The sequence below is a fragment of the Tachysurus fulvidraco genome, chromosome 15 (assembly GCF_022655615.1).
Source record: "Tachysurus fulvidraco isolate hzauxx_2018 chromosome 15, HZAU_PFXX_2.0, whole genome shotgun sequence".
In the NCBI taxonomy this organism is placed as follows: domain Eukaryota; kingdom Metazoa; phylum Chordata; class Actinopteri; order Siluriformes; family Bagridae; genus Tachysurus; species Tachysurus fulvidraco.
In genome coordinates this window covers 10,842,651-10,868,491 of record NC_062532.1, presented here as the reverse complement: position 1 = coordinate 10,868,491, position 25,841 = coordinate 10,842,651, and the positions used below count along the sequence as shown (strand labels likewise).

The 25,841-nt window shown below is 36.3% G+C and overlaps 3 protein-coding genes across 3 annotated transcripts; 2 read left to right on the top strand and 1 right to left on the bottom strand.

Annotated features, from left to right (window-relative positions):
* Window positions 1-189: 189 nt before the first annotated feature.
* On the bottom strand, window positions 190-14,738 carry LOC113639625 (splicing factor U2AF 65 kDa subunit-like). Its single transcript, XM_027141612.2, has 11 exons — window positions 14,535-14,738; window positions 13,680-13,794; window positions 12,852-12,955; window positions 10,898-11,049; window positions 9,980-10,096; window positions 8,324-8,462; window positions 8,036-8,115; window positions 5,790-5,912; window positions 5,504-5,590; window positions 4,935-5,177; window positions 190-2,124 (listed from the first exon to the last, which is right to left on the bottom strand). Exons 1-11 carry the CDS (start codon window positions 14,581-14,583, stop codon window positions 1,993-1,995), a joined length of 1,341 nt encoding a protein of 446 aa, XP_026997413.1. The 5' UTR covers window positions 14,584-14,738; the 3' UTR covers window positions 190-1,992.
* Window positions 14,066-24,637, top strand: dhrs7ca (dehydrogenase/reductase (SDR family) member 7Ca). Its single transcript, XM_027141614.2, has 11 exons — window positions 14,066-14,131; window positions 17,885-17,961; window positions 18,075-18,231; window positions 18,315-18,427; window positions 19,576-19,786; window positions 19,859-19,951; window positions 20,864-21,016; window positions 21,130-22,077; window positions 22,517-22,581; window positions 22,694-22,812; window positions 24,465-24,637. Exons 1-8 carry the CDS (start codon window positions 14,122-14,124, stop codon window positions 21,336-21,338), a joined length of 1,023 nt encoding a protein of 340 aa, XP_026997415.2. The 5' UTR covers window positions 14,066-14,121; the 3' UTR covers window positions 21,339-22,077; window positions 22,517-22,581; window positions 22,694-22,812; window positions 24,465-24,637.
* On the top strand, window positions 22,434-24,581 carry LOC125138866 (protein NATD1-like). Its single transcript, XM_047801137.1, has 3 exons — window positions 22,434-22,581; window positions 22,694-22,812; window positions 24,465-24,581. Exons 1-3 carry the CDS (start codon window positions 22,434-22,436, stop codon window positions 24,579-24,581), a joined length of 384 nt encoding a protein of 127 aa, XP_047657093.1.
* Window positions 24,638-25,841: the final 1,204 nt, after the last annotated feature.

Here is a 25,841-nt window from a genome sequence, read left to right as displayed (position 1 = left end):
GGGTGAGTGACTTTTACAGCTATATCTGCTTTGTATATATCTAAATTATATATACAACATACTCATCCACATTCCATCCCATTCACTGCTCACTGTACAGATCTATTTTTATTTCATTTTATTTTTTTTATTGTATCTGTACTTTTATACATTTTATCTGTACGCATTTTACAATTATTGCTTATAATCTTACTTACTTCAATAAGGAACAAACACATTTCACTACAGGTCATACTGTGTATAATTATATATGTGACTAATAAAATCTGAATTAAAGGGGTCCATGGCTTAACCAAGCAGTCTGACGGAGTTCTGATTTTACACCAGGCTGATGAATACATTTATTCTATGAAACTATAAATTGGTCAAAAGCAGGATTTTGCCATCACAGAAATTATTGCAAATCAACTCAGTGATCTTTTTGTATTTTTTTAAAATTACTATAGATTTTCAGCAGATTTGGACATGAGCGACATCACAACACACATTCATCCTTTGTGCATATTCAAAATATTTTACCTTGCTAGGAATTTTGTTGCAGTGATGCTTTTAGAAATCACACACACATACAATATACATATTTTAAACTATAATTAATGAATTAAATTAGAAGACTGAATACTGTATCACAGAATACAACCTTTTTCCAGCCATTTGCCAAGTTTCACTTTGCAAAACTATTCACTGTTTAATTTTGGAACAGTTTTGTTGTAACACGGTTAAGCTTTGCAGATTTTCAGTTTATTTGTGTAGCCTGTTTAGTGCGAGTGTATCATAGTTCAAACATCATGTATAACACGAATGTGATTTGAATAGAGGAAATTGGGTTTCTCCGTTGCAACTTCTATTAGTGCTTACTTCAACCAACTCAAATCTACCTCAATGAAGCATGACAATATCTGGAATCTGATTTAAACTTGAGGTGCAAAATACTCATAATAAATGCTGACCAAGAGTATAAATACAATTATATATAATTATTGTTTCTCACACATATATACTTGTGAATCTTCCTGTAATTCAATATTTACACTCTTAGTAGATTTTAAATACACATATTAACACACTTCTTTTTGCCTTGCAATAAATATAAGAAGCAGCAAATATTTTATCTATTTTTCTTAACATATAACAGCATCGTTGGCATTTTGACTTTTACAAATGAATCATACCAGGTTTTAATCTGCAACAAAACACAATGAATTTACTGCATTAGAGATCTGAGCCGATATTCATCAAGCATCATAAAATCACATCTACGTACTTCTACTCCTACTTAGAATAAAATGTCCACCACAATTACTAATGTTTGTGGTCTCTCAAGTCTGGGATAATGTTTGAGTGCATTCAGACACAAAACACATATCTTTCAGCTTCAGAGAAATGTTCCAGTCTGCCTAAATTTGGTTAATGAGTGGGTTAAAGCTGTTTTGACCGATCTTGAATTTTAAGTGCTATGTACATCACTAGAGCTTAAAATCTTTGCCATGTTGGGTTGTTAGGATGAGAGAAGATAGGACAATCTGTAGCATCACGTAACAATAAATTTAGAACAATTAAATTCTTTTAAGTACCTACAGTATTTCACATCATTCCCACATTTATTTCATCACAATAAATACACTTTAAGAGTGATTCTGTGAGGCTTGAAGAATATGGGCCTGAATAAGACAATACATATAAGTTAACCATTTTATTATTTGTCTTCTGTAAGTAAAATTAGTTCAGTGTAAATAAAGATAGAAAAACCAGCTAGGTTTCTGTTTTAACATAAACTATACATTCTGACACATTTAATCTTGTTAAATGAAGTCTAAAACATTTTTTGTGAAATTTGTTATTTATGATGTCATGTTGCTAAAATATTTTCGCACTGTTCTACTCACATCAACCCTGTACGTAATAAAAAATGTGTGAAAGTAAAAACTGTCTTCTTCATCCCGTTTGTCAGAAACTATAATTTGAACATTCAGCTTGTCTTCCTGGCATCTTTCAGAATTCATGTCTGTGGTACAAGTCTGGATCGTAGTACTTGGTGACTACGACACGATTAGCAAATTTCCGTCCAGTAAGAGCCTGCATGGCCTTCTGACAATCTGCTGCTGATCCGTACTCCACAAATATCTGCAACAGAGATGTTCAAAATTAGAAGAGGCTGTATGTGCTTCAGTAATTAATGTGTGAACAAAACTAATCCCCAGGAAAATGTTAGCATTATATATATATATATATATATATATATATATATATATATATATATATATATATATATATATATATAAAATATTAATATCTATTGCTTAATGATAAAAATCTGACCATATCTTTCCCATGTCCAAATTATTAGTCGCTTCAAAATCATTAAAAATTCCTCCATTTGGACCTGTCCATCAACTGACATCTCTATGTGACCTGTAGTTCATTTAGGTCATGTGCTCCTGTCAGGATCTGCTTTAATTAATATACAATTTATATATAAATGTGGCTTTTCTTAAGATCTTCCCTCTTAATGAAGAAATCATGAATAGCTACCAATACCAGTTGAAGTGTAAACCCCTCAGGTGTCTGCTCATGATCTGAAGACGAAAACTAATTTAACCTTTCTTCATGACAATGACCGATGAAGGTTTCTGAAAGGCCTGGCCAGAACTAAATATCCGTGGGATGACCTGAAGCGGGCTGTGCACAGATGACGGCCATGCAATTCGATAATTCTTGAAAACAAAAAAGTAATACAATTAAAAGAAAATACAATTTAAAAAAAAAAAAAAAAAAAAAAAAAGGTGTGTCATGCTGATAGACTCTTACCCAAAAATTCTGTAATAAAAATTGAGCGGTGTAATAAAATCAAGAGGTGATTCAGCAAAGTGCACACATTTACGTTAATTTGGTTATTGTAAGTTTTTTCCTTCTATTTTCCCCAAAATATATATATATATACTTTTTTTGGACCTTGGAAGTTCATGTAAGTTCTGATGTTATTTCTCTTGGTTTAAATTTTGTACATTACAAAAAGCTTCTATTTTAACAGGGGTGTTTTATGCATTGTTTAATGATCTACTGGTTATTACTACATGACAGAAACACCAATGGTGAGTCTTAACAAGAATATTGTTAAAATGAAATATAACAAGTAGCTCTCACGACCCCTCACAACTCCAGACTGATGCAACAACAGGAATAATTTAAATTTAATTGTATTTAATCATGCCTTTTTAACTCACTACAACGCTAAAATCAATGAGAACCCTGAGCTTGTTTCTTTGCAACGAGACGGTTCCATCTGGAGTAATAGGAGACAATGACACCCGAAGTGTGTTGCTTATGTCCAGTTTATTCCGTTGTTTTGTTTTGGTTGCCGTCACTGCAGAAAACCCCGCTTCACACAGATAGCATGTCGGAAATGGCAATAGGGATTTAAATGCTGTGGTGACAATATCAGGATAATCCGCCATGACTTTAATACAGAACACCGGCAGAGTTTCTAACTTTCTAACGACGTCTGTTTCGTGCTCATTTTTGCTAATTTGTGGGTTAAATTTGAGCAAACACAATATACACGTACACCAAGAACTGTTAAACATGACAAAGCACCGGTGAACAGAGAGAAGAGTGATACACACCTTCTCTCCACCAAAGCTACAACATCACTACCGCCGCTTGCAGCCGCTCAGCTCCAGAAGTCACCTAAACCAGGTGTGACACCGAAATCTGTGACCTATCGTATGTTGTGACCTTAGAGGGCGCTGTTGCTAAAATGCAGCTTAAAATAGGTCGTCTAGAGACGTTCGCTACGTGGGCAACACGTCAAGGTTGGCTTGGTGTCCTGCTTCTGACAATGAAGACGATCCACTTATTGCACTCATTCCATAATATTTTACCTCTTACTCTCTGCCTCCCTAAACAGAGTAAATGCAAAATCTTGCGTAAATCTTGTTGCGAGAACGCGCCAAGCGCCGTGAACGTTACATTCAACGCGCGTGCCGTCGTGCTGCAAAGAAACAGTTGCATGCGCATTGAACTAAAGACTCATTTACAGTACTTAAAAAAACAAAGCTATTCAAATGCTTTTGCATTCTCTGTTTTCATGATTGCTTTTTTTTAACTACCCTGAAAGTCATTTATTAATTAAGACTAAAAAAATGTAGTATGTAATGTCACACCGGCCCGATATAATGATATTTTGCGCATGCGCGGTATTGGTGCGGCTTTAGTTGACGTCTCTAAGCTCCCGGTTAACCGCTCATGGAAAGTCACACAAACCCGAGAGAAATACACCATAGTAAATAAAATGGAAATAATGTAATGTTCCTTGGGTGGCCCGGTACCATTTGGTACACGGACCGGTCCCGGTCCGCGGCCTGGGGGTTGGAGACCACTGATATAGCGTATTAGTCACCATGCGGTGCCTGTAATCATTCCCACTGATTTTTTATTTTTATTTTATTAATAAGCTTTAAATATTCTAAATTTATTGGTCAGAAATCAAGGATGTTGCTTAAGAGCATCTTTCAAGCAGGAAAATCAAGAGGAGATGACATCTCACCAATGTGTTGTGGCTTCCAGGGTGTCAAAAACACTTTATGTAAGCAACTTCCATTCATTCTAGATTCACATGATGATTGTCTTATTAGGTATTTTATAGGGGAAAAGGGCCATTTTAGTGTATTTTTAGGTGAAAACATGAAGCGGTCACTGTTGTACACAGAATGTATCTATTTATATAGTGTGTTTAAAGAGATATTTAAAGGGTTAAAGGGATGTTGCTACTTAATGGAATATAGTCCTGTGATGTTATCTTCCATATTATTATAGCATTATCATGACGGTAAGCTTTTCATGTACAATTGGACTTCTACCTTCGGCTACAAAAAGCTCTTCTTGCAGCCACTCAGCCATAAACAGGCACACATGCACACTTGGTGTGGACAGACCTTCCCACAGCCAGGCACTTCCACTCCATGGACAGGTCGAGGGATCTCAATGGAACGCACACTGCCGTATTTACAGCACTCCTCCCTGACATCCTCCAGGATCTCTTCATAGTCATCATCATCAAGGAGCTCTTCGGGGAGCACCATGTTGAGGAGGCAGAGCACTGCGGTGGGCATGGCAGAGTTCTGCAGCCTCTGCAACCCTGGAACCTGCAGGCTCACCGGACTCTCTGTGATCACAGTCTATAGGGAAAAAAGCGTTAACAAAAATCCATTTGATTTATGACAAGTTCCTTCATTGTAGAACACACATACAAATGGAAATTATTTTCAAGACATTAAAGTTTGAATGTATTATAGAGACCTTTTTAAGAACCTGGATTTTTTTTTCCATTTTAAAATTCATAAACAGAAAGATCCAAACATTTAACATTGACTGACAAACCAGAATTTACTTAAATTTAAAGGTTACCTGTAGAAGAAGAAGAGAAGCAAACAGTTTATTGGTAAGCAAAGACAATAGAAAAAAGAGCCCATAGTGCTTATGAAGCCATGTCACTGGTACTTACTGAATTAGCATTTTTTGCTCCGACACTGGCACGCTGGACGATGAGCTTTTTATCACCAAGCTGCATTCCATTCAGCCCTGCCACTGCCTAAATCCAACATATAAGTCATGCCTTTTATATTAATATAACAATAGTATGCTGTGTTCATAAAGCAGCGTTACATTAAAATTCATAGTATATACCCACTGGTATTTTTGACAGGGCAATCAATCATTTACCTATAAATCCTCTGATCATCAACAAACAGCAGTATTTACTGATTTTGCTCTGTATATCATGTCTATACCTGGTCAGTGGCACCAATCTCCACATATTCACAGAAAGCATAGCCTTTGGACAGTGATGTAGCACTGTCTTTGACAAGGTTGAAGGCTTTGAGTGGTCCGAATGATGTCAAAAGCTCCTTAACCTGCGCAAGAGATAAGAATATCCACAATTTCCATAACAGCAATGGATAGGACAAGAGGAGAATAAATAAAAACTTACTGAGTAATAAAGAAAGAAATTAACTGGTACAATGAGATGACAGCAAAAAATCCCAAACCTTGGCACATCCCTCTAGTCTTTACACTATTACTTGTGATGTAGTATTAAAGTGACTTGTGAATACATAATTAAAGAGCAGTGGTTTTTAATATGTTAAGTTAAAAAAAAACAAAAAAAAACTTATGTTCAAAGGACAAGCAAATCTGAGAGTATGTTTTAATGATAGAAAATGGGTGTTGTATGATAGAAAATGATAGATATAATATGCACATTATATACATAAAGGAGTGAAATTAAATACCACCAATAGTGTGAAATAATGCTGTGTTTACTAAAACAAACTAGTTTACAGGTTTATGAGCAGACATTTGTGCCTTTAAAATCAACCCACCAAAACTAGCCATCTTCCAAACCCTGCCCTGCCACCACCCCACCCTGAACCACCCTGCCCCACCCCCCAAGAAACCCCTGATTGGGTTTTGCGCTCTCCAAAAGGAGTGATGGGAGAAGAAGGAGTGGCAGCCGTGGGGGAATACCCCTTCTGGCAGGAAGTTGATCCGTGTGAAGTACGGAACGTCTTACTTGCCTTGTATTACATGTTGACATGGGCAGCAGTAGATCAGTAATAGTGAACAAATTATGAGCGCAGACTTAACGATCTTACAGGCCCCTAGCTGGGGACAAAGTGGGGGGAACAAAAACAAAAAAGCTGTGAGTTTCAGGGCAGTAACAGTGACTGCAATTTTTTTTTTTAAATATAAGAAGAAAAAGAGTACATAAATCTCCATTTGAGCCTAGTAGTTTGCATTGGCTGTTATGTTATGTTATGTTATGTTAGAAAGAGAGCTTACTGTATCATTAGTCTTTATGAAATGTCTAATGAAAAGTAATTCATCCAAAATTACAAACAGAAGTTGTCAGTATGTATGAGAGAGTATTTATGTAATTGACCTACCCAGTATAGAAACCAACAAGCATTTACTGTTACGCCATTTCTTATTATCTATTTGAGAATTAAATGTTATAGCAAGTAACCTAATTACAATGGGAAGGACAGTTGAAGAATCAGTTACATGTTCATGAATAATGACATATTTCACTAGCAATATAATCGGTACATATACAGTGCTGTGCAGTCTTACGCACCCTTATATTTTTTAATACATTACATCTAAGACAAACATTCCTAGGTGTTTATTTTTTCAACGTTTAATCTGCGCAAATGTTCAGTTTCCAAACACTTGTTCCTGACATACAGTACGCATGTTTATATATTGTAATATACAAGAAATATATCCGATATTATATAGCAGTGCTTCTCTAGTAAAGCAGCTCTGAGAGTGATTGCTGACTGAGCTCAGATTACTGTGTAGGTGAAGTTTCAACGCATGTTCTTCTCGTGTCTGTGTGGGTTTCTTTTGCTTTCTCTGTTTTGCCTTGTACCACCCAAAAAAACATCATCAGGTGGACTGTTTAGGCAAAATTGTCCTGAGGTGTGAATCAATGCTTCTCCAATTTACACCAAGCAATCCAAAGCAAGACTAAAGATGAATGTTTTATTATTTCTGAAAGCTGAGGACTGTTGCACAGTACTGTATATATAACAAATAATCAAATGCAAAGAATAAGAAAGGCTGGACAAGCTAAAGCTAAATTTTTTTAGGATATATATATTGACCTTGTGTAGAGTTCTGTTTTATATTACTTCATTATCTAAAGTCATAGTTTAATTTTCTATTTAGAAATGACCCTTATATTTTTTCCACAGCTAATTAAACTATTGTTCAATCGGGTGATATAATGCTCCAAGATGGAAAAGCTCTCAATTTACTTTTTAATCTTACCATCATTGTAAGATAAATCTTATACTTTTATAACATCACTAGCTTTATTGCACTTATTACTGAACAACTGCCAATCTGTGCAAGCTAAATAAGCAAGACAACTGGAAAATGCATGCTATTTACTGCTATTCTAAGATGGATGGAGTGAGACAAAAAAAAACTGCTTTTTGCATTAGTGCAAAAAGGTAAAAAAAATATGCACCTGATCGTCATTAAGATAGTTCGGCAAACCTCCAATGAAGAGTTTATTGGGAGAATCTGGTACAACTGTGGATACAACCCCTGGTGGTAGAGGAGAAAACATTTAACAATTAAAGTATATGTATTCAGGTGCACAGGAGGTACTTATTTTACATCAAATTACATTTTGTTCATCTCACTGATGATTACTGATCATTATTATCAGTGATTACATTTCACTGACCGAATTGTGTGCTAATTACTAATTGTATGCCGTTCAAGCTAATCTAATAGAAGCTCATTTACTTACCTGGTACATGAAAAGCAGGCTGCTCAGAAATGCCAGGCAGAGGTCGATAGTCATGAGGTCGCCGGATCTTCAGTGCCTGCCCCTGAAAGTTGATTCCGTCAAACGCCATGGCCTGTGTGGTTTCCTCTACAGATCGAAACTGAAGGAAAACAATTTAACGTGCACGTCCACATGCAAATCATAAACCAATAAGGCCGATGTGACTTTCAGATGTAGATCTCATCTCTTTCAGATGTAGATCTCTCATTTGAGACTTTTTGACTTATTATTGACATTTACAAACAGTTATCATTAAGTGGGTGAAATATCAGGACACAGAATTATAGAATAAAAGGTGATTTACATGGTTTATTCATAGTTTAATAATCACATTTATTGAGTTTTTCACGGTTTTAGACGGAAAACAAAAAAGAAACAATAAGAACAATGATTAAAAAAATGTTTGCAAACAGGTTTGCTTAATAATAATTGTAAAAACATAGAAATATAAAATTTTCACAAAAAAAGAGAAAAAAAAATAGAGAGAAAAAAGTTAAAATGACAATATTCCTTGTAATATAATATAATATAAACCAAAAAAGAGTTTTAAATAGTCCTGATAAAGGATCCAAAATGTACAGAATTGTGTTCCCGACTGCTGGACTGATCCCACCATCTCTCAGAGTAAGAGGTAGGTATAAATAAATACTCCTTTCTGCTCTAGCACAAAGATGGTGGTATGAACTTCCCCAAGATGTCCAAAAGGCTGAGTCACTGGCTACCTTCAAGCAACAGGTGAAGACCTATCACTTCCCAAAACACTTGAACTAGCACTTTTTCCCTGGTTGTTTTATGCATAAAAACCCTAAAAAGAATTTTTCTAAGCTTGTGTATTCTAATCCTGTGACCTAGTGAAGCAGTGTCTTTAAAGCACATCTCTCTGGATAAGAGCGTATGTCAAATGTACATGTAAACGTTCTCATTCTAGTGGAATCAATAAAAAAAAAAGAAAAGGCTGCAAAGAAACAAATATGATATAATTTTCTATTAGTGGATGTTTTAATGTCTCGGCTTGGTACTCCCAACACCAATGAGACTGGATTGAACTCTAATTGAGTATCAAAAATCTTCTACACCAGAGACCAATCCGGTACCTCCGCAACCTAATATATGAGCACATAATAACAATGTGTAAAAATACCTCATTCAATTTAAAATGCTTAACAAATGGGGGAAAGAGATGGGTTTAAAAAAAAAAACAACCTGCGTTTGGGGGGGAAAATGTAGTCTGCTGGAGTAAAAGGACATAGTGGCTAAAAACGGTTGTAGTGTTCTTGTAATTTTCAAGAATACTTAGGCAAAGCACTCACTAACTGTCAAACTACATTAATTTCATTTGGGAAACCTCATCTTAGAACTCTACAGACCCAAAAATTGTTAAGTAACCTTAAACCTAAGCTTTAAGATAAAAATAAAATAAAAATGTCAGTTTGTATTTAAAATGATTTAATATCTTCATAACTTGGACCTGTTCAAAACTGTAATGTGTAGCAAACACTAGTTCATTGCAGCTACGCCTGACTGAGATCCATCCAAAAATTTCACGCATTCTTTTATTCATCGTGCACTTTGATTTGTTGTGTTTATTCATGCAACTCGGTATGAAAGTATTCTTACCTCAAGGAAGGCAAAGTTCTTATCCTGATTGATCTGCACTGCAAGCACAGGGTTGCTAGGTGTTTGGGAAAGTCCAACAAATCTCATCTGAGTATTAAAGAACTCTGCCATTGATTCCTAAATAGAAATATGAGAGAAAGTGGTTTGTTGTTAAGATTTGAAGCTTGTATTCTTCTTCTGTTTGGGATCAGCTTAAGTGCTTGAATGTCATCAGTATTAATGTCTTGGATAATAATAAAATTTGTTTCATTTTAGGAAGCGATTTAAGGGCAAGCGCTCATTTACAACGGTGGCAAGTTACTAAACATGGAAGACGACTGTCCTACTTTTCTGTATACAACAAAATGTCAGGGATGAATATTTAGTTATGAATCTGAGAGCTGAGTGCTGAACAAAAATTACACCTGTATGTCTTAAATTGCAGAATCACAACAAACAGTGGCTTCATTTCCCATTTGCATCCATACCTTATTATTATATATTATATATATTATGTTATATTATGTACACAAAGTTTGCCACTGGTACGAAATTTGGCTCACAACACATTGGGACGCTGGTGAATCAATTTTCAGTCAGTGTAAAAAAAAACAAATATATAAAGTTTGTAGGTTTTATATATCCTGTATATTTGTTAGCTTATTCTTGAATTTCCCATATTTCCAATTTCAACATATGGAACTTCAAGCAGGATTGTAAGCTAGCGAGAGAACACTTACAAGTCATTAGACTTAAGCAAACCTAGCAAAAATACAACATTCAGTAGAATTTTCCGGCAATTTTTTTCCAAGATGAGAGGCTTTTAGTAAATAGACACCATTTCCAGTAAGGGAATATAGTGTGTATTAGTGTTGTGGGAATTTTTAGGAAGCAAAATTTGACACATCCATTTTCATCCTGCTAATTTAGGATGCTCACCTCTGTGACTCCAAATGGTATGTTGCCAACATACAGACGTCTCGCTTGTCGGGTCATTTGGCTGCCAACAGCAGGCACGTGTGCTGCTGTCACAGCCATTCCTGCTATACTGGACGTAGCCAGCAGAGCTATGGTGGGGATCTGGCCAGCAGCTACAAGAATAGGATAAATGCTACATTACAGACTTTGTTTGGTGGGACTCCAAACATTGGTTCTTTAATAGAAAGATTATTAATAAAAAATAGGTTTTATTTTAAATATATTTGTGCACTCTATTTAAAACAGTGGATAAAAACACTACATTACAAAGAAGTACGAGTTTACCTCGTAAGCAGTGTGTAAAATACAGTACTTTACAATAATCAACACACACACACACACATACACACACACACTCACACACACCCTCACACACCATCACCAAAGACTACTTCTTCCTATTTAAACAATAGGGTTATAATCTATTCTTTTCTGCTCTGAAACAAAATGTCATCATCTGCTAACTTTGTGCATGCTCTAGCTACTTTCCCCTGAAAAGAGGTTGCAACACTGATGAAATATAATGTAACTACACACATACATGAAATCTGGATATAAATATGCCTTGCAAATCAGCTGGTATCCCTTCCCCAGGTCTAAGATACTGTATGTAATGCTTTGAGTGAGAACAGTGATGCCATAGACTGAACAGTCTGACAATGGAGAAGAAACAAAACCAGTGTCTGTTCTGTGTAGCCTGATATTCATCATCAGTATGGGACAAAGTTGAGAATTTGCCCATCAAATGGAAAAGTAAATAAATTAAAATCATTTTGTGAGGCAAATTTTTAGCTTTCAGTATTTTATACCCAAAATAAATAATTAAAAAATTAAAAAGATTTTTTTTACCTTTCATGCACGGTATATCACAAAGAAAAGTAACATTTTAGCTCCTAGTGTTAAAATAACAACATTCTAACACCCTGTATATTCTAATATGCTAATTAATAAGTGTCTTAGTGTCTTGTTAGCAACCATGGTGTGTGATTTAGCAACATTCTCTTCTTTAATGATGACTGCAGTCAGGGACGAAGCACTGCGCCACTGCTGAAACAACCTTTTTTTTTTGTTTAGATTTTTGTAGACTAAGATTAAGCATACATTAAATACTAGGGGTGTAACAATATGCTCCAGTCATGATGCGATTCAATTGAAACTGTGTTCATGATTCAATTCAATTTTCAAAACCTTTTTACAGAATAAAATGTAAAAGAAAAAAAGCAAAACAATGTGCATTTTTTCTGTATAAAATGTAAAAAATTTAAGATCATTACAACATGATCCAATAATAATGAAACAAGATAATTCTGCAATCTCTCTCATCAGAGGAACATCAAAGTCATCAGCATGGAGTCTTTACTATTTTAATGTCATACTATCATATACAGTACAGTCTTATAGTGAAGCAAATACTGATTATCTTCTTTCTACCAAAAAAAAGTGATAATTATTATATTTAACAGAAAAACAACTGAAAGTTGAAAATGCAGTAATAAAATGCAAATATATATAAAAAAGAATATATAAAAAAAGAATGGAGACAATAATATACAGTATCAACAAAACAAAATGTTTTTTAAAAAAACACAAATTATTAAAATAAATAAATAAATAATAGATGTATATTGCACATAGGTGATATTGCACGTTTTTCAAAATTTCTGTTTTAAAAATTTTTTAAAAACGTGCAATATCACCTATGTGCAATATATATTTTGTTTTGTACATACTGTATATTATGTCGCCATTCTTTTTTATATATTTTCATTTTATTACTCTTGGCTGCTGTAACAGTGAAATTTCCCCATTGTGGGACGAATAAAGGTATATCTTATCTTATCTTATCCTATCTTATCTTTAAATCTCAAAGCTCTCGTTATATGATACACGGACTTCAGAAGGAAATTTGCTGTACCTTGCATAGCTTTGTATTGCAGCGGTGTGATGTGTTCAAATCCTGGTGCTGGAACATCCCAGTATTTGAATGCTTTTTTCTTTTTTGTTCTCCGTGGAGAATGACTGAAGAAAAAAAACACAGTGTTGGCCAGAAACTGATTCATACTTTCTCCAGCCTACACAGGTCTAATTAACATTTCACTATTTACATTAATAAAGTGAATGACACAAAAGGAAACATCAATACAAATTATAATTGTAAATAAAAATAGACTTGAATTTCATCATAGTGCATTGACATTGCAATTTCTGATCTTAAAAGCAACATGTTCATGCTACACTGATGAAAATGTGTTATTATACTATCCATCCATTCATTCTGCTTATCCTAAAAAAAGGGACCCTGGAGCCACTCCCAGGGGACTCAGGTCACACTGGACAGAGTGCCAACCCACTGCAGGGCACAAACAAACACACACTTACACCAATTCACATACTATCACCATTGAAACTATTCCCTGTATTGAGGCGTGTGGTAGCCTAGTGTTTAAGGTGTCGGGCTACCAATTGGAAGGCTGTAAGTTCGAATCCCAGGTCCACCGAGCTGTCACTGTTGGGCTCCTGAGCAAGGCCTTTAACCCTCAATTGCTCACTTGTATAAACATGAGAATGTAAGTTGCTCTGGATAAAAGGGTGTCTGCTGGAAACGTAAATGTATCGATCTGGAGTTTTAATTATCCATTTGATATGAACTTGCTTCTTAAATTAGTCTTGCATGAGTTCACCAGATCCTCTGAGCCAAATATTGAACAAAACCCGAGTTTTTTAATAAATCTTTTACAGTCACCTGTGTTTTTTATGATCTCTGGAGCTGCTCCTGCGATCACGGCTTTTGCGTTTTTCTCTGCTGTGATGTTTGTCCCCACTCCAGCTCCTTTTCCTGTGCCTCTCCTTCTCTCTCTCTGCATTTGAAATGAAAAAGTGACATAGTGGGTGGTTTTCCACATATACAGTTCTTCAAATTATTAATCTAAGCAATTACTAATATATATATTATGTTCTATAAACACTGTATGCCGTGGAATTGTGAGTGATAATTAAGCGATGATGTAATGTGATGCTTCTGGAGGTTTTAGATACGTTCCTATACCCATATACACGTGTTACGGTCACGTGACTTACAATCAGCTAAACTGTGCATTAACGATAACGAGGTTAGTGTTGTAAGTATTGCACTTTTCTAATGTTGTCTTTCGGCAACATTTCAACATTACACAGACAAACATGTCATGATAACACGTGAGTTTTGAGATGTTCGGGTGTTTATTGCATTTATACTTTAAAGCTAACTAAAGATTATTCAATATAAACATTGCTAGTGACGTCACGACCCAGCACAGACTATCAGGTTGCCATGGCTACATCCCAAACGGCGCTGTGTTCTGCAGATAGTGCACTAGATATAGGGCGAGTCGTGTTCATTTAGAGGCAATGTAGTGCATCTATTGAGGCAGCAAACGGTGGATTGAGACACAGCCCTGTTGCGTTCAGTTACAGTGTGGTAGTAAACTACCTAGCGAACAAGCTAACGTGTAGGATATTGGTGTAACTACTGATGACAACTTGCAATGTTCTAGGTTTTAACAACACGAGAGCAAATTATGAAAGGACACGTATTAAATAACGCAGGGAAACATTTTACCTTGTCTGTTTTCGCTCAGCTGTTTCTCGAACTCTTCAAATTCGGACATTTTTCACCGCAGAACTGTTCAACAGCTACAGCAGGAAAAGCTGCAGTTAATCAGGAGATGAAGGTGCAGATGGATTAAGTGGAACAGGCTTACAGGAGGAGGTTGTGCAGTGTCCAGACTCTGCTCTATAGCGCCTCATGTGGTGTAATGTTTAGTTGTGTGTGTGTGTGTGTGTGTGTGTGTGTGTGTATGTGTGTGTGTGTGTGTGTGTGCAAGACAAGTCAAGTCAATTCAAGAAGCTTTTATTGTCATTTCAACCATATATAGCTGTTGCAGTACACATTGAAATGAGACAACGTTTCTCCAGGATCATGGTGCTACAAAATACAAAGACAAAGATAAGGACTTAGCAAGTTAGTCCTAGATACATAAAGTGCATCTGTGCAACCTGGTGCAAACAGTGCAGGACAAGACAAAAAGCAGTGTAGGACAGGACAAAAGACAGTGCAAACAAAAAACACAAAACATCACACAAAAGACATTACACAAAAGACAATAAACAGAAACAGTGCCGACCATTGTAAATACTGTATGTTCAGTCAATATTGCATGTGCAGAAATACTGAAATGAACACATTAGTATTATAATAGCAGTTACATGAGGTATTGTAAAGTATTGTGCAAAACAGCAATCAACTGAAATGTGTGACAGCATGTACAAAGAGCAAAAACAGTGTGCAAAACAGCATGTAAACAGTTTGAAGGATGTATATTTGAAGAGTGGGTCTGTGCAGTCCATACTGTTGATTTGCGTGTGTTGTGCTCAGTACAGTTCAGTTCAGTTATTAAGGAGTCTGATGGCGTGTGTGTGTGTGTGTGTGTGTGTGTGTGTGTGTGTGTGTGTGTGTGTGTGTGTGTGTTAAATGCAATGTTTATTTTAAGAAAGGATAAAAATCTAACTTTTATCAACATACATTATTAAACACTACAGAAATAAAGTAATACAAGCAGCGATGGCGGGCCCTCGCAAGTTTCTTATCGCTATACGGTGCCTCTCAGAAAACAATGCATGGTGGGCAAGTGCATCAAGTGGGTAAATATCAGTGGACTATTTCAGGTTGTTACTGACCCATTTGGGGACTGTACTGTAGGTAAATGAAACCCCACATTTTAGACAAACGGGGCGCTAGTGAGCCACTTAAGAGACACACCTTTGTTTGACCTTTTTTGACCTTTGTTTGACACTGTAAATGTGATGTATGTGTCAAATTTCAAGTTAATCTAAGCATGCCAAAAGCCTTAAATATGCCTGAAATAAAAGTAAACTTTGACACGATGCCATGGCAACGGTGTTTGAGATATCAAAAATCCGTTCGCAATTTTGCATTAGATTCAATCACATAAATCCTCTTGGAGGAGTATTTAAAAGTTCATTGCATGCAACTGTGAAAAAAATCCACCTTTGTGACTGACACACTTCCTGGGGCCTGTTGGTGGTGCTATACTCGGGACTCACAATAAGCACATCGATGCGATCAGAATCCTTGGCCGAACATACACACCGTGTGTCATCACAATAAGACATTTTTTGCCTTAGATAGAAGACACTTCCTGTTTCTCTGAATTCGCCATAACTTAGTCGCCTCGCCATGGCAGCACCGTTCGAGATATCAAAAATTCCTTCGCAATTTAGCAAGTGCAATGTCTCGGCATCATGTTCACCACGTTTGGTGTCAATCGCATGAATGTCCTAGGAGGAGTATTTAAAAGTTCACCACATGCAACTGTTGTGACTGTTGTGTTGTGGTGCTCGCCCTAATAATCAAGCGTAATGGGTAGCACTGCAATCTCCCAGCTCCTAGAACCAGGTTAAATCCTATGCTCAGATTACTATCTGTTACAAGTGCTTCCAGTTGTCCACTTGGGTTTCCTCTGGTTTCTCTGGTTTCCTCCCACTTCACTAAAACGTGGCAGTCAGTGGTTTGGTTTTGTTATACTGGCCGTATATTTGAACGCTTAGAGCTGCTGTTACAGAAAAATCAATTATCAAAATCTAACCAATCCGACCACAGAATCCGTTCGAAAGCATCTCCTTGCTCGAATCCCATCTCCTTGCTTGAAATAGCACAATGCTCAGTGCTGCTCTGCTCTAGCTTCATCTCTGTAGTCACTTAAACCATGCAGATAAGTGATCAGTAAATCTATCAAATTTTGTCTCCTAGACAAACAGTATTACTTTTACTATTACTATAAATTCAGAAATTACTCGGATGCCTGAAAACCTTCACAGACAGACAGCTTCAGCTGTGTGCTATTAAAAGCACAGAAGTCCCAAAGCTCTTGTCGGTGGAGCTGCTGTTCAGAGTTTCAGAGCTAAGCTGTTAGTAGAGATATGGGAAAAGTTTATAGATACTAATAAACTAAACTAGGACAAGCTTCTCAAACCTCTGGAGGATTTGGTAAGTCACACAATGAAATAACTTAAAAATGTTTGTATGTGTGTCTATACATGTATTGAAGATCCTGAATGTTGGATTGTACTGTACTGACGTATCGCTGTCACGATTTGTTATCACATGGAATCCAAGTGCATCAGTAATAGTAGGCAAAATCATTTACCTGCCCATTTTACATAACTGTACTTGTAAATGTATAAACGTTTTCCTCAGTGGTGGTCATTTGCATGAGTGGAATTTGTGCTTGGAGTATTTTTAGGGATGGGGATTATATTTAGGCCTTTTCTAAACACAGATGCTGTACACATTGACGCGATTGAAGCATGAAGACCGATGGGAATTCTCAACTCTTCAGTTTAGATTGTAAATCTAGGGAAAGAGTTTCTATGATTTTGTCATGCAATGGAGACTGAGACAGATGCAACTGCAGGAGACACAAATTTAATGACAACAATCCAAAACACTAGGCAGAAGCTCAAGCCAAAAACAGGCTTGGGTCAGGCGATCAGATAACAGGAGGTACAAGGCTAAAAATGCTAAATCCAGAGAACAAATTCAAGGTCGAATGTGTATATTTATAGTAGATAGAAACATGCTTGGTAGCATCAGAAACACAGTTAAGATGAGTGCTGCTGAGTGAGAACCTGTTTTTAAAGCATGCGTGTTTAGCGAAGTGTACTTCATTAAAAGTCTGGTAACTGTGAACGTGTGAAGGTGCGAGAATTCTGGTGAGTAGTCTAGGGAGGCCATGTTTATAGGAGGTGGTGTGTTATGGAAAATGGCGTCCATGACTTAAATGTCTGAATTAACCTTCTTACAGCATTTGTAACTTTCCATCTGAATTCACCTAAATTGAAATGTATTCTGTTGGAAAATTTCTTGCTTTCTTGTTTGTGATCTTTCAGAATCACACGACTTGCTTTTGTATTCAGAGATACCTGAAAGGAATTTTAAAACCACCATGGAGAAACACAACAGTGCAGTAAGTAAATACATGGAAAAGAAATTAAATATTGCGGACTACTCTTTTTTTTGTTAATTTGCATTTTTTTTTCACATAAAACAGGAGGTCTTTTATCTTGTTTTGTCTTTCAGGAGTCACAGTTGACCACGGCTTTGCTGCTGTCTGTTGTGGTAACTGTGGCAGCAGGAATATTCTATCTGTACAGTGTGATAATGCAAATGCTGCACAAAACACCCGTGCAAAACAAAGTAGTGCTAATAACCGATTCATTGTCAGCCCTGGGAAAAGGTATCTTATTATTTGATGTATTTAATTATGTATTTCGCTAATTACTGTCCTTCAGTTCTGATTATGCTCCTCTGTTATTTAAGAGTGTGCAAAACTCTTCCACAAGCGGGGAGCCCGTCTGATCCTTTGTGGCAAGAACTGGGAAAAGCTTGAAGCTCTTGCACAGCAGCTGGTCAATGAATCGGATCCTATTATAGTGAGTAGAGACAAAAAAAACACACACAGCTCACAAACAAATCCCAAAACAGCCACCATGAACTTCATTTTAATCTTACAACCCAATATACAAATATTTTATATTGTATGATGTGACATCGGCTGGATATTTTCCAAACATACAAAGTAAATGACAGTATTATAGAATAAAATAGGGAGCTTTAAAGACAAGAGCAAGTGAGACAGTTAACATCGTTTAGAAGTATTATGGCAAGTTTTCCTAGAGATCCTAGATATAGACATATTTAATTGCATGACCTTTTTATATATATATATATATTTTTTTTTTTTTTACACTACAGAACTGCACTGAGCCAATGGACATGTTAATATAACATTGCTTACTTGTGTTCATGACATCATTCAGAAAAACATCTAAATATCGATTCCTATTATATGATCCAACGCCATAAGTGGATTAATATATTAATATATTGATGAGGAGACAGATAGGTTGTATAAATTGTGAATTTATCATGTAAATTGTCATGTGAAGACCCTTTAATTATACAACATGCTATAAAAATATGTAAACTTGTGATATATATTGGGTAGGCTTTCACACATTTATTTAGTCAGGAAGGGAAAATAACAACAAACTACACTCCTATATTTATATCTAAAGAACTTCTGAAAATAAAATTCATCTGCTGGGAAGATCCTGTCAATCACACACACACACACACACACACACACACACACACACACACACACACACACACACACACACACACACACACACACACAGAATTTAATTAATTATTTGGTAAATACTGTATTCGCCATTATCAAACGATTCATTTTTCTTTAGGTTGAACAATCATCTCAGATGGTCCTTGGTTTCTTTAACACCCTTTAGATAGATATACTGTTAGAGCCATGGATAACTCCAAACAAATCTCTCACCATAAATTTTACCATTATGTGAAAGGATGTGTTGGAAATTGATTATTCCGTTATTGTTGTAACAAGTAAAATTGAAAATAGAATCAAAATTGTTCTTCAATGGGATTAATTTAAAGAGCTTTTTCTGGTACTACACTGACTATTTACGAATGTAATTGTTAACAATCCAGTTTAAATGTAAATACCTCCAATTCACTACATGTTTAATTTACAATTTTCCAGACATTCCCACCAAAGTTAATAGAGATGGATTTCACAGACATGGACATGATGCCAGATGTGCTTTCAGATGTACTTGACTGTTACGGCTACCTGGACATGCTCATCATCAACAGCAGCATAAAAGTGAAAGCACCTGCACAGTCTCTGTCTCTGGAAATGGACAAGACTGTTATGGATGTCAACTATTTTGGACCGATCACACTGACCAAAGGTATAATCTACTTCATCACCTTGCTTTTGAAATAGTGGCATGAGGTGTTGAAATGATGTTTTATGATTGCAGGTGTTCTGCCCTCAATGATCTCCAGAAGGTCTGGTCATATTCTCCTGGTCAACAGCATTCAGGGAAAACTGACCGTTCCCTTCCGCACAACTTGTGAGTTTGGTTAGAGGACACTGAAATGAGGGCTTCACATTCATGTTGTCACAGTGACTAAATCCTAAATGCCTCTATTTATTTTTAAGGATCAGTGACCTTTAAACTGATTAAAGGTCAGCAATAATGATGGACAACATAAAAATATGGCAAATAAACAGCTAGTTATATTTAACTACTTACTTAACTAACTCTCACCAAGTGATACCCCACTGCCTACGAATTCTCAATTCCGATTGGTCAGAACGTGTTTCATTTGTTTGTTTATGTTTTTTTTTGTTTGCTATGAGCAGTGCTAGCTGCAAGACAATTAATGGGTTTATATTAAACCACTCATTATAATATGTAATCCAAATAAACAAATTAAACAAAAAATATATAATGTTTTTTATTTTATTTTAATGTTTATAGGTGAATTTTTAGCATTTATGTAGTTTTTATGGAAGGAGTTACCAATACCTGTGCTTCGTAAAAGTTAGAGTAAAACCATAGGTTTTCCAACATGGGAACGTCTTTTTGAAAGACGGCTTCACTTTTCGTGGTACATGCGTTGCTGCATTTTTTAATAACTGAGCAGAAATGACTGTTTATTAAGAGGAACAAACTTGTTTCATGAACACAAAATTAACTATAAAATAAAAACAACAATGCCTTATGCTTTAAGAAGTAAAAATAAGATAGGTTGGGGGAAAAAAGGTATAAGATGAGTAAAACACATCAAGATGTTTCTGCCTTGTGCTGGGCCATGTCATAGTCAGGTGCTTTTTTGTTTTGTTTTGTTTTGTTTTTTTAATCTTCACCCCTGAATTACAGTACTGATATACTGTATATGCCTATGCATTTTGATGCTTGAAAAAAAGCAGAACTAATATCAAATAATTTCTCCAATATCTTATTATAATGTTATTTTAGATGCTGCCTCCAAACATGCAGTACAAGCCTTCTTCGACTGCCTAAGAGCTGAGGTGCAGGAGTGCGGCATCTATGTTAGCACCATCAGTCATACCTTCATAAACGCCGGTAACACGACCCAGCACACCACCGTGAGCAATTCCATCATGTCAGGTAAATCCACCTCTCTATCAAATACATCCCAAACCAAGTGCATCATAAACCAAGCTAACACACACTCCATATTAACTTTTGTACAATTTTTTCTTGCACATTGAAATCTGCAGCGCTAACAGGACAGAAAACTCGTGGCATTTCAACAAAAGAGATGGCAAATGCAATACTACAAGCTCTGAGTAGTAAGAAGAAGGAAATCATCATGGCCCACTCCATCTCAAAAGCAGCTATCTATACCCGCTCTCTCTTTCCCAACTTCTTCTTCGCTGTAATGGCAGCAGGAGTGAGAAAAGCTGCAAGTGTGGAGCCAGTGCAGTGAAATGTGACATCATTGAGTATTCAAAATCTTTTCAGAATTTTACTCTTCACTTGGTGAAATGTCAATGTTACAAATTGTCAATGTTGAAGTATTTGTAGTTAAACAAATAGATTTATGTTCCTGAATGTGTTGTACAGTAAATGTGACCTTTTTCCACATTTTCCTTCCAAGGACCCTTCTTAAGACCTATCTCTATTTTCTAGGGATTTCTCCAAGTTATTTTTTCCTTCCAGTGTTTTGGAGTCAGTGTTTCTAAATAATTGTTGGTAAAGTTTATGTGACACACTAAAAAAATTAAGTGTATGTATTTATCAAGGCACCATATACTGTGACGCAATGTTGTAGCAGATAAAGTTGCTGTCTCACTGTCGATCCTGAGCTCAGGTTAATGCCGTATGTGGTTTTATACATCTTCTCTTCAGTTGTACACATTGGTTTCCACCAGGTTCTCCAGATTCTTCCCACCTCCCAGAAGCCTGCTAGTGGATGGACGGCTATACCAAATTGCTCCTAACTGTGTGTGTGTGTGTGTGTGTGTGTGTGTGTGTGTGTGTGTGTGTGTGTGTGTGTGTGTGTGTGTGTGTGTGTGTGTGTGTGTGTGTGTGTGAGTGTGTGTAACTCTGTGATGAACTGTTGTCTCATCCAGGGTTTATTCTCTCCTCACTCCCTGGATGTGGATCCACCACAACCCTGACAGAGATAAAACATTTACTGAAGATGGAAGGATCAAATAAACCTGGTAAATGAATAAATGAACATTGGTCGGTTTGAGACTCTGAACGGATCAATTTATCAATTCAGCTTAATCTACTGTGAATTCAGATAAAAACATAACATTAAACATAGACAATTCTGTCAAGGAAAGGAGTCATTAATAAGGGATATTTGTGAGGCTGATAAATTAGAGTAAATTAGCGTTGAAAAGCATTATTGTGCATGCTTGTGAGAGCCTTTGTGGCACGTTAGTGAAGTATCAGCGCCATCTTGTGTACCACTGACGAATCGTCTTTTGCTGTCGTCTGCTCCTTCCGTAAACAAGGCTGAAAGCAAGGACAAGTCGGTAACATTATCATGAATAACACCGAGCAATGAGCCATGGGACTGCACACAGTGCTCTTTCGAGCACGGACGCTAACTAAAATCAAAATAAATACGTCTCCATTTTGTGTTTTGAGCAGCGAGACATACAGAGTGATTCATGACAGGAATCAACGTCGCTTTACTGTGAGACTGGACAACGGAGGTGACGTGTGGCCCATTTCATATCGAATATGTTTATTTATATATGTAATATATGCCAAATAAATCACATGGACAATTATATTTGTGTGCTTTTGTCGTTTGTACTGTTGAAGGTAACGTGCAAAACGCGGTACTGGAGTATTCACATGGGACTGACGGGCACGTGCGTTTGTTATCAACAGAAGTACCTGAGTCTTTCAGAGGTAAAGGGGTAGCTGCGAGTCTGGCCAAGGTACAGTACAATATAAAACATCATGGGAAAATCTGAAGTATAGCTGTATAATAGTTACCCTGAAGTACCACAGTAACACCACAGTAGCATCAGTTACCCTGAAGTACCACAGTAACACCAAAGTAGTATTATGGTTACCAAGAAGTACCACAGTAACACCACAAGTATTATCATAGTTACCCTGAAGTACCACAGTAACACCACAGTAGTATAATAGTTACCCTGAAGTACCACAGTAACACCACAGTAGTATCATAGTTGCCATGAAGTACCACAGTAAAACAACAGTAGTATCTTAGCTACCATGAAGTACCTCAGTAACACCACAGTAGTATCAGTTACTCTATAGTACCACAGTAAAACCATAGTTGTATCATTGTTACATTGAAGTACCTCAGCAACACCACAGTAGTATCAGTTACCCTGAAGTACCACAGTAACTCCACAGTAGTATAATAGTTACCATAAATACCACAGTAACACCATAGTTGCATCAGTGTTACCTTGAAGTATCACAGTAAAACCACAGTAGTATCAAGGTTAACTTGAAGTACCACAGTAAAACCACAGTAGTATCAAGGTTAACTTGAAGTACCACAGTAACACCACATTAGCATCAAGTTTACCCTGAAGTACCACAGTAAAACCACAGTAGTATCAGTTACCCTGAAGTACCACAGTAACACCACAGTAGTATCATAGCTACCTTGAAGTACCACAGTAACATCACAGTAGTATAATAGTTACCCTGAAGTACCACAGTAACACCACAGTAGTATAATAGTTATCCTGATGTACTGCAGTAAATCCATAGGCGTTTTATGGCTTCCCTTTATGTATTATAGCTGGGGTTCTCAACCTTCTTAAGCCAGTGACCCCACTTGAATTTCCCTATGCTGGCAATTATCTACTAGAAATTATAGGTCTAAATACAGGTAGAAACATTCACAATGTGTTAATGATAGATCACTTTCTGCTTTTTACCTCATAAAGATATGATTTTAACAAATCCATATACAAACCCTTATTGCACATCACATTTAATTTTTAGTTTTAGTTTTAATTCTAGTTTAATGGTTTAATACAGGAAAACTAGCATTTCCAACATTTTGGATTTAAGGAGAGATTGTATTAGAGATCTCATTACCTGTGTAGTCAGAAACAAATATTAAAATAAATAGCATAAAAATATAGATACTATACTATAACATAGATGTAGATTTATCTATATATACAAACAAGGATAATAACTGGGAAAATGGGTGGGATTAGTCAGAATCTTTTAGGAGCAGGGGGATGAGAAATGGCTAATGACCTGGAAATGCACAATGGAAAAAGGCTTGTACATTGCTTATAGTTCTGTTTATCAGTTACCATTACTTCAGGTTACAATAAGTGTTCATGCAATATTTCTCCTTAGAATCGACACATGCTTTCATAGAAGCTAAAGAATTATATCAATCAAGCTTTCCCAGCTAACCTGAGATAACAGCTTGATAAACAGCATACCAAATCTCACAGAAGAAGTCCGGCTCAGTCACATTTATCAAAAGTATTATTAACAAATTGAGCTAAGCATGTATATCTTTTATATCTTGTATATCTACCAAAGTTTAATTTTAATCATGTGGTTGTTGTTTTTTTCTCTACAGGCTGCACTGGACTTTGTGGTTGAAGAAAAATTAAAAGCAAGCATATCTTGTTGGTATATTAAGAAATATGTTGAAGAAAATCCTCAACATGGCTACCAGGTGCATATTGAAGAGTAATGTCATAGACAGCCAAATGATCTACAGTCCTTATTAAAGAACTTTTCTAACATTAAGGCTATAGTCACTGAATCTTTGACCATTGTTTTTTCACGCATTACAGATACTTAATTTACAAATGAACACATAGGCTAAATAAGAGTACTCCCATATCATGACCACAAAAATATGTATATATGAATGAGTCAGCTTAATAAGCTTAGAAAAACCCATTAACTTTTATCTTATGTTATCTTGACATCCTTTTCATTCATCTGTTAATAAAGATTAAAATAATCCTGTATCTCCCGTGGGCCCACCACCTGCAGGAGGAACCGTAAGGGGTCGGTGCATTGTGGATTGGGTGGCAGTCGAAGGCAGGGGCCTCGGGAACCCAATCCTCGGACACGTAATCTGGCTCTGGGAGGGGGCCCAGGGGAAGACCTAGGACACGCTGGAGGGACTATGTCTCTCGGCTGGCCTGGGAACGCCTTGGTATTCCCCCAGAAGAGCTGGAGGAAGTGTCTGGGGAGAGGGAAGTCTGGGCATCCCTGCTTAGTCTGCTGCCCCCGCGACCTGGCCTGGTAGCAGATGGATGGATGGATGGATAATCCTGGATTATTATCATGTTTTTTGTTGTTTTTTTTGCTTGCTGCTATAGTAAAGGCATTAAACAGCATTTTCCTAGATTGATAAAATAGTGAATTAAATAATTTTGTGACCTTTCCATATTTCTTATATACATATTATTACCAAGAGTCTCGAGTAAAAGAAAACATTTAAATCCATGTGTAAATTTTATTAAAGTAGCACACATTTAACAAAATATATGATAAAAATATATCTGGTATCTGATAAAAACAGCCAAATTTATTTATACATTTGCCAAAGCAAGTGTAATCAGCCCTGCTGATTTAGCTGCTAATTCTAAAACTAGATATCATAGGCAAAGCTTTGCATTTTAATAAAATAAAATGTCACCTGAAATGATTATGTTCTTATAGTGTAAAATAATGCCAATGGCATTTGTCATTTGTTTTACGATCTTTGGGTGATGCATATAAAGTTATATAATTCTCATTTGTACTGTATAATGTAAAAAAAAAAAAAACATTCAAATGCATTTAAAACCCTTATGGGCTCTTTGGTCGTACCAAAGAAGAACCCCTTAAAGATCAATATAGAATATTTCAGAGTAGAATTCTTTTAGGATTCTAAGGACCATTATTATCCAATGAACATTTAAAGAACCTTTTTACTAATAGTGTATAAAATACCCCC